The 18,834-nt window shown below is 49.0% G+C and overlaps 1 protein-coding gene across 2 annotated transcripts; it reads right to left on the bottom strand.

The window, feature by feature from the left end:
- Positions 1-390: 390 nt before the first annotated feature.
- On the bottom strand, positions 391-18,367 carry LOC127230247 (L-gulonolactone oxidase). Of its 2 annotated transcripts, none has more exons than XM_051195492.1 (12): positions 18,242-18,268; positions 17,257-17,358; positions 15,175-15,300; positions 13,511-13,605; positions 12,842-12,932; positions 10,550-10,735; positions 7,535-7,642; positions 5,077-5,153; positions 3,334-3,483; positions 2,995-3,159; positions 1,126-1,216; positions 391-603 (listed from the first exon to the last, which is right to left on the bottom strand). In XM_051195492.1, the coding sequence occupies exons 1-12, from the start codon at positions 18,251-18,253 to the stop codon at positions 475-477; spliced, it is 1,332 nt and encodes a 443-aa protein (XP_051051449.1). In that variant the 5' UTR covers positions 18,254-18,268; the 3' UTR covers positions 391-474. The 2 variants fall into 2 exon arrangements, with proteins under 2 accessions (XP_051051449.1, XP_051051450.1); XM_051195493.1 differs by having other exon boundaries at positions 393-603; positions 18,251-18,367.
- Between the last annotated feature and the right edge of the window lie 467 nt (positions 18,368-18,834).

Genomic DNA, 18,834 nt, shown 5'->3' with positions numbered 1-18,834 from the left:
TCCCCATGCCCGTCAGACCAGGGGGACCCATCTGGAAGACGGCTTGTCCAGGAACAACAGTCAGTGTCTGGGCATTTGAAAAATTTTTAGAGATAAAAGAAAGCAAAGCATACTTCTGTGCTAAAACTCTTGCCAAGGGATCCCTTCTGAAGAGGTCTGGAGAAGGGCAGGCCTTGGGAGCCTTACCGCACCTGGCTAACAGGCAGAGCCTAGGAATGACCCAATCCCCAGTGTGGACAATTGTAATGTGTGTGGGACCCACGGTAATGCAAACAGGAATTTGAGTGAGAGGCCACCTCTTGCCTGGGGTGCTTTGAAGATGTTAGAGAAGGGAGCAGATAAGACCCACCCAGCGACCAGCCCTTCTGTGTGGTCAGCAGTGGAAGTCAGCTCCCATTGTGACTGTGAGACACTGTTCCATCCCCCAAAGCCTTCAGGACATGAAGAGTGGGGGTGGCTGCTGCCAGTCCAGCTTTAGTAGAACACCTTCTCCAGATATGAATTCAAGAACATCCCAGTGGGGTCCAGCTTCTCACGGATGTCACAGAACTTTGGAAAGGCGGGATACATCTTCTCAAAGTCCTTCCTGGTGCAATTGTGGGCCTGTGAAAGCAACCAGATGCAGCAGGCTTTGTCTTCCCAGAGCTGGCAGGCCAAGCTGCAGGCTACCACTCAGAGTCCCTAAGCCTGTATTAGGACACTGATCCCCCACCTTCTACACACAGTACAGACTCCCAGACAGAAAGGGATCTGGAAAGTGAAGCTGAAGGAGCTTAGAATCCATCACCAGTATTCTCATCCCATAATACCATGGAGGACCTGGCTCTCTGGTCTCACCACCACACAAGCCTTCTGCTTTCCTATCTGTTAAATGGACACAAAGATGCCTGCCTTATCCTGCTCACAAGCTCCACAGGAAAATCTGATAAAGTGAAGGAAGTTTTTATGAAGACCCCAAGGGCCTAGCAACATCTGGGCATCTGGAGCTGGATGGAGCACAGGAGAGGCATGGTACCTTTTTCTAGGGGTTATGTTCCTCAGAGTAATGGAGAGGAGGGGCGCCCTCTGGTGGAAGCAAAGCCCATAGCAGTAGCCCCACGGCTATGGGGTGTAGGGGAAAGTTACCTTTGCCCAGTGGGGTCTGCCTCCAAACTTCTTCATGATGGTTTCATAAGCCAGCCAGTAGTCCAGCCGAGGCACATCCTTGCCATAGGGTCTAGGGCACAGAGAGAGAGAGAAGGCAGTTAGCCCAGCATCTCTGCCTCATGATGTGTCACCACTGCTTCAGATGCATTCCCTGTGGCCTATGCTAATCTCAGGTGACTGGAGATCAGGCTGGCTCTTCCTGCAGGACCGCACAGCCAGGGCAGGCACCCGAGGGCTTCTGCACAAGGCACATCCCCCAGGGATTCCCCAAGACTTTGTCTCCTTGTGTATTTATCAGTTGCTGGCTGGATGTTACAGTGAGTTTAGTATTGGCCAAAGTCTCCAAGGTGATGGAGCTAAAAAAGTTTCTCTTGTGCTTGCCATTGCTTTACACAGGTTAGCTACAGAATTAAAACAGACAGTACATTGCACAGGCAAGCAGCCTAGAAACATCAGGGGTGTGCAGAAGGGCATGCCATATAGGTTTTCACAGCATGACATTCATTGTGACAAAATTGCTAATGGTGTGTTTGTCACAATATGTTCCCTTTTAAAGCAACTCCCGACTGTCACACAACACACACACACACACACACACACACACACACTCTTCATAATACACTATTCACACAATATATAAATAATACAAATTCTCACCTATAATACTTATATAGACAATACTTACAATACACACACTAGCTACAAAGCTGGTATTCACACATGATGTAGATACATAATTCACATGATCTTTGTGCAGTGCCCACACATACTAGATACATACAATACTCACACATATCACATACACACATAGTACTTTGGCCAGTGCTTTGAAATCCCTGGTGACCTCATTCCCTTTTGGAAAGCATGACTGTGTAACCTAATAAATGTCTCCTGTCAGTCCTCCTATACAGCTACTCAACCCAAAGTGACTGGTCCCCAATGCTGACTTCAGTGCTAAAATCAAACAAGCACATTCAGATGTGTCCCTGGCAACTCTCACTTCTGTAGTCGAATTCAAGGAGCAAGAGCAGGAGATACACAGACAGCTGGCTGGCACACGAGCTTTACCATGGCCCCATCCTCATTGAACTAGACTACTCTTCCTTAAGTGTGTCTTTCAGAAACTCTTGTGGCTCTGGGGCCCCCTAAGAACTGCAAAGTCAGTTGTTCCTGGCTTTGCAATGATTTGGGGCCTTACACATGGGGGAGGAACACCCTAAAAAGATGGGGGGGGTCATTTTTTTTTTTTTTTTGCAAAGCCAGAGAAGGCCTGTGACATATAGAGGCATGAAGAGGGATGGCAGGTGGGGTGGGTGGCAGATGAGGGATACATCTTAGCAGAGAACCACAAAAGAAATTCCTTCAGGTACCTCATGTTGGTTGAAAAGAGGCAGAAGAAGGTTAGCCATGGGCTTGCGTTCCATCACTGGGATTTGACAGGTACATCCTAACATCAGCTTAACATCTCTGACACTGAACTTAAGCCAGCTTCAGAACTGGTCTCAATATAGCATGGCTTCCAGGCCAGCAGAAATCTTACTGGCTTGGGCACCTGAACTAGGATATATTCTTCATTCCATTATACAGTCCTCAATAATGGTGAATATTCCTGTTAGAATATAGAAACGAAGCACAGACTGTAAGTGGTACATGTCACAAGAGTCTGCAGCGAGGGAGTGATGTAAGAACTTAAAGGAGTGGTGCCTTTTCCAGCTGCTGGGATCAGTGTCATCTCCCAGTAGAGAAGGTGGGCTTAGAAATGGACATGAGAAGACTAAGGAACGGAGAGGAATCCCTTTGCATGAGGGGACAGCTCCCTACGCCCCACACCCTGCCGTGAGCTGTCACCTGTATATGATGATGTTCATATAGCAGCTGTCCCTCTGGAAGCAGGGGCTCAGAAGGATTTCGTCACCTCGGGTGAAGCGCACCTCCACAGGGTAGTGGGCTACCACATTGGGGTGGGCCTCCAGCATGGCCTTCAGCTCCAGAAGAGCCTCCTTGGTCTTCTCCCTGCCCTCAGCCCAGCAGAGACCTTGGAATAAGAAGAGGCTACCCAATCCTCCTCCATGGCTTGATACAGGGCTCCCCAGGGGAACCTCAGCCCAGGGTGCTCATGGCAATGGGGACTCCCAGCTCCAGAGGGACGGACCCCTTTTCCATGGCAGGCCTCAGGGAGTACACTACCTGGGGATCGCCCAGTCTTGGACGTGCTGTTTGAAGCGACATTCGTAGGTGAAGATCTTGTGGCTGAGGTTGCTGCTCTCCTTCTTGTGGTTGAACAACAGCCAGAAGAAGAAGTGGTTGATCCAGCCCACGAGGCATGGCAGGTAGGTGCTACAGGCAGGGGACAGGGCCAGCAATTACTGTGTATCAGCTGTGGGCTGAGTTCTTTTTACACCAGGCCTACTCTCCTAGTGGTCTTGTTGTATCTGGGCAGGGCCAGTATGGTGTTGGTCTGGGTAGGGACCGAGGCCATTTTACCTCACCTTTTTCCTACCACCAGCCCTTAAAGACGGTGGTGGTTGCCAGGCGGTGGTGGTTGCCAGGCGGTGGTGGTGCATGCCTTTAATGCTAGCACAAGAGGCAGAGACAGGCAGATCTCTGTGAGCTTGAGGCCAGCCTGGTCTATAGAGCTAGCTTCAGACAGGCTCCAAAGCTACAGAGAAACCCATCTTGAAAAAACAAACAAACAAAAGGATTGTATGCAGTGTCTTGTCACTTCCCACCACATAGTAACAAATGTCCGTGTGTCTCAAAGCTAAAGCAAGGCAGAGCAGAGTTTTAATTTCGGCAGGTGCTTGGCAGGGTGAGCTCCAGAAGAACACACCATTCACTCTCCTTCTACACCCCGGGAGCCTCAATTCAGTGCTGCCAAGAGTAAGCTGCTAAAAGGGGAAGTGTCCTGGGAGAGGGTCTTGGGTTAGACTCTTGTCCTTAGATACAATGTTGGGAGTTCCCTGGGGAACTATAGAAAAAGGCTCACTGTTTCTTGGGCCAAGACACAATTGCCTCCTAGCTTTTGGCTCTAGAAAGTTCATATGCCATTGTTTAAGACACACACACACACACACACACACACACACACACACACACACACTTGCACACAGGCTTGCTCTTTGGCTGGTGGTGCTTTCGAGAGGTAAATAGATCATGAAGTGGGTACCACCTTTATCAGTGGGCTGACACACTATTGATTCACAGTTGTGAGGACTATCAGAAGGTGGCACTCAGATGGAGGAATTATGTCATTGAGAGTGTGCCTCTGACTGTGTCTACCCACAGACCTTTCCTTTCTCTGCATCCTGCCTGCTGGTGTGGTGGTTAGCTCTTCACCACTATGCCCTCACCATTGTGAATCTCTGCCTCAGCCCCACAGCCTCAATGACTATGGACTGGACCCTCTGAACTCATGAGCCACAATAAACTTCCCTTCCTTTAGGATGACTTTCTCAGGGGTGTTGACACAGCAACCCAAAACTGACTGACATTTAGAATCTGCCCACCCATCAACCAAACCGCCCATCCACCAAACTGCCCACCCATCCATTCATCCATCATCCATCCATCCATCCATCCACCCACCCACCCACCCAACAAACTGCCCATCCACCACCTTCCCCACCTCTACTCTTGTTACAGGCACTGCTCAAGTAGACTCAGCTACCTCTTCCTCCCATCTCATACTCCTCCTGCCTTTCCTGGCCTACTGGCTTACAGCCCAGAGGGTGCCTTATTCTCTTTCAAATCCTTGTAATGACTTTCATTGCCCTTAGAATGAACCAAGCTCTCCAGGTGATTCCAATATGCTGTGCTGCCAGGGCTGAAACCATGGCCCTGGACCCAGGAGGCTGGCCCAGTTTTCAGGTGGATGGACTGCATCCTCCACAGCATACAGAAGATGGGACAGAGGCCCTGTGGCATTCCTACCTGATCCAGAGCAAGAACTCCAATAGGTAGAATCCGATGGCATAGTCCCAAAACCAGTTAGATGCAGAGGAGGGGGCCTGGGAGGGATAAAGTATTATGAGTTAGGCACCAGGGACTCAACTTCCTTCTATCTTGTTTATGATGATGTCCCATTAGAAGACTGTTGTGGAATATTTTAAGATGTGTTACATTCATTTATGAAGTAGAATATTTCTTTAATGATGTAAAGATGTGTTGTATTCTTTTATGTTGGATTTGTTTAACTCTGTGAAGCTGTGTTACTTTGCCTGTCTAATACACCCGATTGGTCTAATAAAGAGATGAATGCCCAATAGATAGGAAGAAAAAAGGATAGGCAGGGCTGGCAGATAGAGAGAATAAATAGGAGGAGAGGTCTGGGAAGAAAAGAGAAAGGAACAAGAAAAAGGATGAGAGAGGACATGAGGGTCTGGCCACCCGGCCACCCGGCCACCCGGCCACCCGGCCACCCGGCCACCCGGCCACCCGGCCACCCGGCCACCCGGCCACCCGGCCACCCGGCCACCCGGCCACCCGGCCACCCGGCCACCCGGCCACCCGGCCACCCGGCCACCCGGCCACCCGGCCACCCGGCCACCCGGCCACCCGGCCACCCGGCCACCCGGCCACCCGGCCACCCGGCCACCCGGCCACCTACAGAATAAGAGTGAAAGTAACATAGGTAAGTATGAAAAGGAAAAAGCACAGAGACAAAAGGTAGATAGGATAATTTAAGTTAAGGAAAGGTTAGAAACAAGCCAAGCTAAGGCTGGGTAGGCATTCATAAGAAAGAATAAGCCTCCTTGTGATTTATTTGGGAGCTGAGTGGTGGGCTTCTCAAAAAAGCAAAGAGTAAAAAGTGTAAAAAAACAACCAACTACAAAAGACGTGTCGTCCCAGGAGGACTTTATTAGAGAAGGAGGGAGGAAATTGAGATGATCCACCACCAGGGCAACTGGAAGCCTTATTTCTCCATGGAGAGTTAATTTCTACCAAGTAGGTCTCAGGAATTAACTCAGCCCATCAGGCTTGGCTGTAAATATTTTTTTCCAAGTGAGCTACTTTCTCTGGCCTGCATTTATTTTTCATAAGACAAATATACCTGCCCCTCCCCTTGAAAGACTATGATCCAGGTGTTCATCAGCCACCCTTTACAAACCCTACACTGTCCCCTCCACACAGTAGGATTTGGAATACCACTGACATTCTACGGCCTTTTAAACATTGTGTGTGTTTATATATGCACCTGTGCACATGTGGAGAACAAAGGTCAATACTGAATACCTTTAGTCTTTCCATCTTCATTTTTTAGATAGTCTCACACTGAAACTAGAGCTTGCCAAGTAGCTAGACTGACTGGCCAGGGGTACCCAGGAGTTTTCCTGTCTCCACTTCCCTAGAGCTAGGATAATAGCTGTGTGCTACCACCCCAGCCTCTTTATATTTATTTTTTTCTGAATGTTGGGGATCAAACATGAGTCCTCATGCTTGCATGGCAAACACTTTATCAACCAAGCCAACACCTTAGCTGGTAAGTGATGACTTCGCTTGTTGTGGAATATAATATTACTTTAACTATGTTAAGATGTCTTACATTTGTTTATGTTGCAGAATATTACTTCAACTATATAAAATGTGTTACATTTGTGTGTGCTGCATTTGTTTAATAATGTAAACATGTGTTTCCGTTTTACCTTGCCTGCCTAAGGCACCTGATTATTCTAATAAAAAAGCTGAACAGCCAATATCTAGGCAGTAGAGGGATAGGTGGGGCTGGCTGGCAGAGGGAATACGTAGAAGCAAGAAGCTAGGCTTAAGTGGAAAAGGAGAAAGAGAGTAAGTTGCTCAGAGGAGGAGTGGGACATACAAAATGAAAGAAAGGTAAAAAGGTGAGGCAAAACGTAGACGGAGAGAAACAGGGTAAGTTAAAGGAGCTAGTTGGACGAGCATAAGAATAAAGCTGAGCATCCGTAATTAATAAGTCTCTGAATCACGGTTTGGGAGCTGGTTGGTGGCCCAAAAGAAAGCCTGCTACATTTATTTCCTTCTGCTGAGAAGCCCCTTATTTGCAAGGCTGAGTACAGGAGACAGAATTTTGTCTTTTCAACTGAAGTGGAGGTGTCACAGGAGTACAACTGTCTGACACTCAAATCCATTCTGCCTGCTCCTACATGTACTTCTTTCCCCCACATCTAGGTTTTCCCTTTGACACTGGACGCCAGCTTAAGCCACCTTCCTTCCCCCCTTCACGTATGTCTTTTCCTCTCTTCCCATTCAATGACAATCCCATTTCCCTGGCCATCGGGACAAAGGTCAACTACTCTGGGATGGAGAGGGTGTGCTGGCTGTGGGTATGTGAAGATGGAGAGTGTGTATGCTAATTGACCAGCAGCCCCCTGCTCCAGGATGCTGGACAAGGTTGGGTCTGCACTGCAGTTACCTTATCGGTGTGGTCTTGGTAGATGATGTTGACATTCTCACTGTGAGGAAACCAGTGGAAGCGGAAGTATTCTGACTTCTTCAGGTGGCTGTCCAGGTTGTCCAGGACCTGGCACAAGAAAGAAGTAGGATAGATGATCTTGACTGTCAACTTGATTTGATTGAGAAACACATAGATTAGTGACGTCCTCCTGGATGGGTCTGTCTCCAGAGTTGATTAGACCATTCAGGCTCTGACCAAATCAATGAGTCAGGCTCTTTTCTACTCTTTAGTGTTTTGAGACAGGGTTTCTCTGTGTTAACAGTCCTTCCTGGCTATCCTATAATTTGCCTGTAGACAAGGCTGGCCTCAAACTCAGAGTTCTGCCTGCCTCTGCCTCCTTTGTCCTAGGATTAAGGGTGTGAACTGCTGCCACCACCATCTAGCCAAGCCAAACTCTTGATGGACTCATACTATGAAGGCATTATGGAAAGGCATTGGGTCAGAGGTAGGGCATAACTCTGGTCCCTCCTTGTACCCTCTTCCTCTGCTTCCTGCTGTGCTCCCTCTGCTGTGATGGCACTGTGAGCGCAAAGAAACCCTTCCTCCTTTAAGATGTGTCTGGCACACATTCTTGACCATTATGCAAAAGAAACTAATCCAGAGAGAGGCTGTTAGTCACAGGAAGAAGTCAGTAAAGCCAAGTCAAAGCCCAGGTGTGTTTTAGTTTATTTTGAATAGAAAATACTGAAGTTGTCTTAATATTACCAAACAACTTGGTATAGGTCTTAAAATATGCTGGGTGCTGGGTGTTGGGCTGGAGTCATGGCTCAGCAATTAAGAGCATTGGCTGCTCTTTCAGAGGTCCTGTATTCAATTCCCAGTAACCACATGGTAGCTCACAACCATCTACAATGAGGTCTGGTGACCTCTTCTGGCGTGCAGGCATACATGCAGGCAGAACACTATATATAATAAATAAACAAATCTTAAAAAGAAAAAGAAAGCAGGCAGGTTTTTTATTATTTTTAAAAAAAATATGCTGGGTGTTAAAAATCGCTCACATGCATATTGACTTCCCAAGTAGCTTAGAGGTGATAAGCTACATCTTATCCTACCTTAAGGAATTATTAGTGGCATATGCAAACTATGCCAATGTGAGTAGCAAATGGGGTTGTTATGAAGATTAAATGAGCTAATAAAGCAGAAAGTACTTAAAACAGTACTGGGCACAAGGGAGTCACTTCATAGGCCTCAACCTGCATCTGGTACTACATATTTTATGCTGATGGCCATCACTGTCATCACCATCTTTCTCACAATCACTACCATCATTATCTTTAACTTCATTACCATCACCATCACCATCATCTTTGTCTTCATCATTGCCATCACTGTCATCCATCATGTCTATCATCATCATTATCATCATCTCTTGTCTCTGATACACAGTAGATCCTAATACCACTCATTATGGCCTACTTGGAGATACTATCACAGCATGAATAAAGTCTCCATGGGACCCACCAGGCAGGTGCAGGTCAAATTTAGAACCCAGAGTGTAGATATGTTTTGACTATGGGTTGAGGAAGAGTCATGGTCTTGGAATGCATTGTGTGAATTAAACTCTAGCATCCCAGCAGCAAATATAATGGCACCATTTTCTAGGCTCTGGATCTTGAGAGGCTTGTCCACTTATCTTTCCTTAGAGTGGCTTTACAATTCACAGGCAACAGTGACCTTTATGACACTGTGTGTGTGGCTGCTGAATGGAACCATACCAGGTCCCACCCATTACAAAGAGAGCCCTTTCCCATCCAGGTTTACAAGCTTTGTTCATATGTATGTGTATATTTGTGCTTCCATGTGATCATGCATGTATGAGAGTACATTATACATGCAATTGTATGTGTGTGTGTGTGTGTGCATGTGCACATGTAGGCTTATATGCATGTTGGCATGGGGGAGGCAGCCTAAGATGAAACTCTAATAGACCCAAGATTTGTCTGTAATTGATTTTAATGCTGCTGACTCCTTCGGTCAAAGGAAACAAGAAAAGCAGGTGTTGGGAGATGTCCATTCACCCAGCTCTGATACAGTAATGGACACATGGGGGCTGATGCCCATCCTCTACAGGGGAGAATCGAGCCCTTTATCAAAAGCTCCAGATTAAGCATTAGCACATTCTAGCTGGACTTGGAGGCAGGGCAAGATTCAATAATGCCGCATGCCACATTACAACCTCTTTCTGAGGGAACATGGTCCTAGCTGCCCATCCCTTCCTGGTCTATGATGGCCCTTCTCTCCTTAGCTTGTAAGGCCCCCCTGTAGCTGTCCTCATGGAAGTCAGCAATAGCCTCCTAGAATTGATTGACCTGGTTATTGATCTGATCCCCTAAAGCATTCTGTGGACACACATTACCTGTTGCTTTGGGAACCCCAACCTTTCCTCACCATCTTCATTCCTGTCTAGCTAACCCTTCTGCGTGCTCTCATCAGCCAAATGTCCCTTTCACAAAAGCCCACTTTTGGGGGATGATGGACCCTCTCATTGATCAATTTCCTAGGGGGGTGAAGCGTTCTACCACTGGCTGAACTGTGTCTAAAAGATTCCTGCACTGAATCCCTAACCTCTACTCCTTAGAATATGACCATGTTTAGAGACTGGGCCCAGATCTAAGCCTGTGGTGCCTTCCATGGTAAGGGAGTCCTAGAATGTCTTCCATAGGACAGGTGGGAGTTAATGCCCTTAAGAACAGCCAGTCTTCATTCTCCTGGGGCAGCTCTCCATCCACCTAAACCCCTTCCACAGCCACATGCCAGTAATACCCGAGATTCTTCTGAGCCTTAAAGCCCATCAGGGTTCTGACCACAGTCTCTTGGGCCAAAAAAGAAAAGGGTGGTGAAGTGAGACCCCCTCCCACCTCCTTGAGGGCACCAAAGGTGGATGGGAACTGTCTTGGGGCTGGACCTCTGGTCAAGACCTCCATATGTTTTCTGAGGCTGGGCAGCGAAGAGCAAACGACTAGTAAGTACCTCCTTGAGGGTCGAAGGAAAGGATGTCTCCTGCAGGTGGAACTGTGGCACGCACTGCAGTGTCACGGTGAGGATGACGCCCAGACAGCCCAGGTGCACTCGTGCAGCCTGGAACACATCTGCATTGCTTGACTCAGAGCATTCCAGAACTGCCCCTTCAGCTGTCATCAGGGTCAGGGCCACCACCTGGCAGTGAATGGGAGAGGTGTCACACTTAATATCCTACTCACAATCATCACCCCACATTCTGGCTTGTCCTTACAACAGAGGTCAAGTAACTCCTACTCACAGGGGCTACCATGGTTGGCCACACAACTTCCTAGCCATGTCTATTGTTAATATGTGAGAGGTCATTCTGGGAACTGGAGGAGAAATGGGTGAGGAAAGCTGCCATCTGCTGTCGGTGCTCGGTTCTCAGAGAGTGGAGGTCATCATCATGTGATAACTACACAGGGCTCTGATGGCTTGGCTTGTTCTCCATCTTTCTGGGGCCTCAGTCAAGCAGCAGCTAGCTAGCCTCTGCAGCCTAGAGATGCTCTGGGGACATAGGTCCCCGGGAGACGTGCTTGACAAGGCCAAGTGAACATACATGTGCCCTGAGATGGGACAGTGGATTGGGATCTCAACAGCCTGGCCCAGCCATGTGGAGTCTTCCTCTTCAATAGAGGAGTCTTTCTCCTGAGGAAATGCATTCTCATGCTTAGCCTTACCTCACCAGAAAGTTTGGATTTCTGTGCGTATTTGGGGCAATTGATTGCAAACTGATGGGGGGGTCCCCAAGGTCCCCATTTTCAAAAGGGGCTATTGAAGTCCCTCTCTGTACTCTGTTACCTGCTAATTTGGATGGAAATTGCTTCTGATGTGTGCAGTTGGTGGTTGGTTGCTCAGGGAGAGGACAGCCATAGCTGAACTAATCCTGATTAACAGTGACCAGAGAGCAGAAAGGAGGAACGGACAGAAACGGGACACTGCTGCCAGCTGTGGTGAGAGGGGGCGTCTCGGTATCTGTTACAGAAGCTGGGCACTGTTGAAGGTTCAGAGCCTTGAAAACAGTGTGCCTGTGAAATGCTCCATAAGCATCTAAAGGCCTGTGAAGGGTGGGGCTTTGCATTAACTACTGTGACCTCGACTGATGATAGTTGTAACTTCCTAGGAAGGTAGGAAGGTCAAGTGTGAAGCCTGTGAACAACCTGCTGTAAGCTGATGAGATGCGAGAGCTGTCCACCTCTTCTCCTTGTTTCTGTAGTTCTGCTTGAATCTGAAATGTTCCCTAAAGTTACATGTGTTAAAGTTTTGGTTGCTAACTGATGGGTCTAGGGGAAGCCATTAACTCACGACAGGTCTAACCTTAGTGATCTAAGGATTGACTAATGTGATGGAGGTTGTGAAGAATCAAGAGTTGGTGTCTAACTGGAAGAAACAACCTGACTGTAACACAGAACAAGCCCTCCCCTTTGATTCCAGGCCATCTTAGTGGGGTGTCCAAAGAAGTAACCAACAAATCCTATGTGCATTTTTAATGACCACTTGAAGTTAATTTTACTCCCTGATGATCAGTGTGTAGCAGCTGACATTGACCATCTTAACATCAGTCCTAGATAATGAGAAGAACAGGGCTCCTATCTTGGGAGCCCTGCCTATATCCCCAGTTACCACTGGGCCCCTTGGGCAGTAAGCCCAGTTTTGAGATGGCAATGGCCGTGGAGGATTCCAAGTGGACAGTGTAGAACGTTGAAAGTGTTTGCCTTCAGAAAGGCTGTTCCTGAGGCAAGTACCTCTGAATTGCTACCTCATAACCGTCACCTCTCCCTGTGTGTTGGGCTATCTTCATTTTACCAGAGGATTTTGACAGCAATGCACCCAGAAGCTAGGGACCCCTCCCAGTGTGCACAGGGGAGGGAGTGGTGGATTAAAACGTGGGTTGTTGTTGTTTTTTGTTTGTTTTTGTTTTTTGTTTTGTTTTTAATGAAGGACAGGCAGACTCTGACACAGGTTACCCCTGTGCCTTCCCTAGACCCTACCTCCACTGCTCCCCTGGGGTAGTCCCAACCCCTGCCCGGCTCCTGTGGTTATAACTTCCAGTGGAATTGGTACCCCTTGTCCTGTGCTGCCTATGAGGATGCAGGAGTGGGTATGAGAGTGTCCCTTAGGATGGCTAAAGCATTGGCAAGCCTGGAGCTCCTTCAGGCCTGGTAAGGTTTAAGGAAGGACATTGTGTTTCTGAGGGCACTGTCAAGTGTCTCAAGCCTGTGCAGAGCTGGACCTAACCTGACATGGACACAGGAGACTCACCTGGGTGGCCAGGATGCCATGCTTGATCCCTGTGTTATGTGTTCCAGATCCAATGACGCCAGCAACTGTCACATCGGACACTGCTCCTAGACTGGGCTCAGCAGGTGGAACAAGAGGGACAGAGGTCAGTCAGACTTCTCAGGGTATTGGGAGCCCCAGATGAATCACGTGCTCCCTGGGACCGAAGACCCTCTCTTTTTTTCAAGGCAGGGTTTCTCTGTAACTTTGGAGCCTGTCCTGGAACTCGCTCTGTAGATCAGGCTGGCCTCAAATTCAGAGATCTGCCAACCTCTGCCTCCTGAGTGCTGGGATTAAAGGCATGTGCCACCATTGCCTGGCTGAAGCCCCTCTTTATGCCTGAGAATCCCCTCTTCACCTCCGATGGCCTAACTTGTGGGCCTCTTTGGGCCTCAGTTCCCTGATCTCCATGACCAGCAGATGGGTGGTTTGCCTCAAGGCCCACCTGTCTAGCCTTTGAGGTCTGTAGCCTAGCAGGCCCCAAATTTTCCTCTAACTACCAAAGGCACCCTGAGTTAGAAAGGCAGACCTCTGAGAAAGGGGTACACCCCAAGAAGTATGACTGTCTCACTGACAGATCCTTGTGTGGGTCCCAGAGCAAAGAGAGGAGAGGTAGCTCTGGCCCACTCTGGCCAGAGGAGGGACTCTTACTTGGACATGGCCAGGCCATGCTTGTCCAGCTGTGGGTGGAGTTCATTCAGGAGAATCCCGGCTTCTACTGTTACCTGTTTCTTCTCCTTGTCCACCTGCAAGAGCAAGCACAGGCTGAGAGGAGCTAGGCCACACCCAGGCCTTTGCTCCCCAGTCAGAACCCTCTGGAAAGTGAGCATGGCTATCCTAGCCTGTGGTCAGCTTGAACAATTTTCTATGCAAAAGGTGGTAGTTACTGAGCCCAAGAATGTTGGAACACTGGGTGAAAATTTGTTCTTTTGAAACAGAATCTTAATTAGGTGGCCAAAGCTCGCTTCAAATGTGCAATCCTCTTGCATCTTCTTTCCAAATGGAGGGGTTACGGATGCCTCAGTTCCTTGCTGCTCACCAAGTCAGCTCTTTATTTAGTATTGTAAATGGGACCCACTCCTTTGCACATGATGGGCTAACACACTCTGCTGACCCTCACTTCTAGCTTTTTTGGGATGTTCCATGCAACTGCCCTTTTCCCAGGCGAAGGAGATGAGAGCCAGAGAAGTGAAGAGTTTGCCCGGGGACACTTGGGCTAGGATGGGGACTAGGCCACACCCATGCTCCTCACCTTGTCCACACTGGGGAACTGGGACAGGGTCTGTTACCACAGTGCCTGGCTGTGTGTGCTATGTGGAGGGCAAAGTCTCAGGCTACTCTCATCCTGACAACCTGAGCAATGGCTAAGCACTGGGAAGGGAAGAGAAATGGCTACACACAACTTTCTGCCCGGTGTCAGCATTGGCCCTGCCAGGGTGAAAGCCTGAGATCCTACAGCAGCACAGGGGCTATACCAAGATCTAAGGTCATACAAACAGAAAAGTCGGTGACGGAGCTGGGCAAGAGTCCACATCCGCCCAACTACAAGCACTCTCTCGTCCAGCCACCAAGGGCTGGCACAGAGCTCTGAAAATCAATTACTGAAGCCCAGTCCTCACTAATTGGCAATCAGAGTTAATTACTGCCACACTGACGTTTGCTAAGAGAAAAAGCCTGTCAATGTGAGCAAATACCAGCACAGGCGAGAAGTCTAGGTCATTGCTAGCTGGCTGCAGGGAGGGGAGAGCATTCTGTGGAATTCAGCTAGGAGACCAGCCCTGGCAGGTAAGGATTGTGGTCCTAAGCACACATTCCTGGGATCCCAAGTCCCTGGGGGGGGGGGCAAGTGGATGCTGGCTGAACTGCAGACAGTACTCCAAGAGAAAGCTGTGGCCCTGCTGAGTCTGGGTCCAGCTTTGCTATTGTTTGCTGTGTGACCACAGGTAAGTCACAGATCTTCACTTCTTTGTAAGCCTAGTTCCATGCCACTTGGGATTCTTCCGGATTAGTCACTGTGAGTCTACTCTTTGGAAGTCTGTTTCTCCACACTTCTTTGAATGAGGTGGAATGGAAGCTATAGGAACATCTTCTCTGTGACTACAAATGGCCAGACAGACTTGACAAGTGGCCCAAGCAAGCCCAGGGAGCGCTCAGGTGACAGTCACTTAGGGGGAGGCCAGGGATGAGGGTGTCACTCTGATGACACAGAGCAGGAAGAGGCTGAAGACTAAAAGACTGGGGGATTTCATGCATGGAGTTTGGGACACAGTTTCGGCTGAGGGACAAGCAGGGAGAAGAGCCAAGGGCCCCAGTACCTGAAGGACCCGGTTCATCTTGCCCATGTGGATCATGAAGCCATCAGTGCAGGCGATATCTGAAGGGGAGTGGCCACCCCCTACCACCTTCACTCTCTTGTTCTGCTGCCGAGCCAGGGTCAGCACCTGTGGAGACAATGCCAGTCAGGACCAGCTCAGAGAGGAGGCCAGGGGCCCTTCAGGGCTGGGTGTAGACTACAGGGGGTCAGCAGATGTTGCAGGGGGAACCTTTGGCATTAGTGGACCCTGCCTGGCTCCAGAGAGCCAGACAGATGGACTTTGACATAAGCTGGGACAGAGAACCATAGTCCTTCTGGTTTCCTTCCGTTTTGGTTCTTCATACGATTTTGCTATGTGGTCCAAGCCTGTCCTCTAGTTTATGATCTTTCTGCTTCCCTAATGATGGAATTACATACAGGGCCAGCCTATGAGCCAGTTTGAGGAACCCTCCTTTTTGAGACCTATATAGCCTAGGCTGGCCTCAAACTCACTGTGCAGCCAAAGCTGGCCTTGAACTCCTGATCTTCCTGCCTCCTCAGTGCTGGGACCATCACATGTATCACCAGGCTGCTATGTGCAGCACTGAGAATGGAACCCAGGGCTCCGTGCATGTTAGGCAAGCTCTCTATCAGCTGAGGTAGATCTCCAACCAACCCCAGCTTAAAGCTTTTAAAAGACAAATCCCACTGCATTCCGCAACAACAAAATACTTCTGAAGATATTCTAGTGACAGGATTGGATCCAACTGCCTCAGCGTGGCTTCAGGACCCTTAGTCTACCCCCACACTCCAGCAAAGGCCCCTAGAGAATGGTGACTGTGGCTGACTGCGGCCTCTCCCACGGCTGGCACCGGTAGACAGTGTCTGGAGATAAACACATGGTTCCAAGGCTGCTTCAGTGAATCCGCTCCCTTTCTCCTCGTGCCTGTACTCAAACACATTTGTCCAGGTCCCTGGGAACCCACATTTTACAAGTCGTATCTATCATAAAGTATCTATCATAAAGCCTTCACTGGGAATTTGGAAACTGACTGAGAAATGCTGGCTGTACCACCACCTGCCCCTCCCACAGGACCTTTTAGGCTGAGGCTGAGCAAGACATTGTGTCATACCACAAGGATGGAGCTGCTTGGTCACATACCTATTTTCATTTTCACTGGGTTTTGTTGGTCCTCCAAGGAAACACTACCTCTTACCCTGTTAGTACCACAAGCTCATGTGGGCTAGCACATCTTGGAAACCATCTTCTTGGGTAGCCATGCCAGGAACATGCTGCTGGCTCCCTCCCTCATCCCCTAATTGCCCAAGCTCCATCAAAGCCACTTTGCTTCAGTTCCAGCTTCTCCCACTCCTGGTGCTTCTTCCTTGTCCCTTAGGGGACATACAGTCCTCAGTCCCCACACAAGTGTCCTCCAGTAACCCGGTCCTTCTCAGAAAGTCATCTCATATGTGAGTGTAAATGTGAGTCTATGCATGTGTTTGTATGTGCACAAACACTCATGCATATATGTACACGTGCACAAGCCCATGTACATATATGTGCATAGATGTGTATATGTGTATATTTATGTATAAGCCTACATGAGCAAGTGCATCTATATATGCGCATAAATGCACATTTGCCCAGGTATCTGTGCACAGACCTATTTGTGTGCATGTGCATAGATGTATGTACAATTGTGTGCATTTGCAGTTGCATGCAGAGGCCTATGTGCACACATGCACAGGTTTCCATGCATGCATGTCCACGTGTATGCATGTGCACAAGCATGCATAAATATGTGCATGCGTGTGTGCTCCAAGTGTGTGCTTGGAGTTCATTGAGAAGTCTGAGAGGGGAGTGCAGACATGCCTGCCCTTGGCACACTGCTAGGCAGGCTTGGGGTGGGCATGGCAAATGACAACAGGCTGATGGGCAGACTTGGAGCTGGGGAAAGCAGACAGAGGAGCTTTGTGTTTACCAACCAGGCCAGAAGTTAGGGACTGAGGTAGGCTTGGGTCAGGAAGCACCACCTGTATCTGTGTTTTAGGGCCAGGGCTGTGGCTGCAGGCTGGGCAGCCCATGTGGTGTTGGTGAACCCACCTCTCTGACTTCCTCCACCGACGTGGGCTGGTAGTACATCTCTGGACAGCAGCCATAGGTCTTCGCCCAGTTTTGGAACTGGACCCCTTTATACCCATGAACCTGTACCAGGAAGAAAGCCAGGTCTCAGTGGGTGAGCAGCCACTCTGTCCTAACTGTATGCTGTCAAATCACCAACCCCATACCCCATCATAAAGAGGGGATGACATGGCCACACTACAGAGTCCCAACTCCCTTTGGAGTCCTCTGTTCTTAGGTCAAGGCCACTTAGGAAGATCAAAGGGATGGCGGCTGCTCTGAAGCTGGCATCCCACACAGGGCTTCCTGATGTTATCTTGTGATCCCTTCTGATCAGACAGATGGGAATTCTGCCCATTGAGGCCAAGGGGGATGGAATGGGTCAAACAAGGATGGAGTTTAAATAAACCAGTACTCAGGTCCATCCCTGCTCCATGCACATTGTTGACAGCCTAGCAGATAAGTAGATAAGGGTGCTGCAGCCCAGTAGGACTGTAGCCCAAAAGGGTGGCAAAGGTGGTCCTGGAGGCAAGAGCTGGGGTTTGGCGTCCCTAGCAGGAAGGGGTGTGTCTCAGGGGCTAAATGGCAATATCTTTTTAGCCTCCAGCCAGGGAATAATTAATTCTCTTTGTTGCACACCACTGTAATAGACAGACAGGCAGGGCCTATGTGTCACATTTTATTAGATTTTTACAATAATGTCACCAAATAGAGGCTGTTAGTCCTCTTTCAGCTGCCAAAAATTAAACATCAGAGAGGTAAAGGGTCTTCCTCAAGCTTGCAGAGGCCCAACGACGGTGTTAAAGAATCCAACCTAGACCTTCTACTTTCATATCTCTTCTAACACCTCAACAGTTCCCCAAGTGCACTTGAAGGGTCCCCATAGCCCCAGTCTTGGCCGGACTTTGCCCTCCCACATCTGGCTCACAGCTGGCCTAATCTACTGGCTGCATCATGGGCCCCCTACCATTCCTACCATGGTTCCAGTGGTCCGCGGTGTTAGTCGAACAAAGACAATAGTACAGTGGTCAGGCAACTTCAGCTCTGGGTTACCTCAGGCAGAATGGGACTGGATGGATGTTTAGCCACTCATACCAAGGCAGGGAAAACAGTGCTGAAGAGGCTCCTCCCCCTGCAAGATCCAAGGCAATCCCTGTAAATAACAGCTGGGCCCGCCCCCTGCCTGGGTGCACCCCGGGAAGGAGGAAAGATGAATGTTCAACAGCAGCTGCTGTGCTTCTAAAACCCACTGCCAGAACTCTGAACCCAGACTTGGAGGTTTCAAGCCAAAGGACACCAGCCCAGCTCCCAGGCTCAGAACAAGGCTGGCTGTCTAGGGGGCTAGCTTGGACACACACAGTATGCTTCATGGGCCCATCAAAGCCAGGTCCTCATGCAGCCCTGGTACTTAGCTCCCCAAACAGCCTCCCACTTCCACCCTTACCTATGGTGGTTGTGAGAGGCCGATTGCTGAGTGACAGTCTAGTGCCATTCATAATCAGTAACTGGTATTGTACTGAAGCAAACGTGGCAGTTTTGGTTAAAACTCACAGACTCTTC

This window comes from Phodopus roborovskii, unplaced genomic scaffold, assembly GCF_943737965.1.
Source record: "Phodopus roborovskii unplaced genomic scaffold, PHOROB, whole genome shotgun sequence".
NCBI lineage: Eukaryota > Metazoa > Chordata > Mammalia > Rodentia > Cricetidae > Phodopus > Phodopus roborovskii.
This window is presented reverse-complemented; position numbering and strand designations above follow the sequence as displayed.

Excerpts from the sequence above, each read along its gene's own strand:
- LOC127230247 (XM_051195492.1), bottom strand. Across the intron at positions 12,933-13,510 it reads CATGGCCTGGCCATGTCCAA|TCTAGGAGCAGTGTCCGATG; the intron begins GTAAGAGTCCCT and ends TGCTGAGCCCAG. Across the intron at positions 7,643-10,549 it reads TTCCTTCGACCCTCAAGGAG|GTCCTGGACAACCTGGACAG; the intron begins GTACTTACTAGT and ends TTCTTGTGCCAG.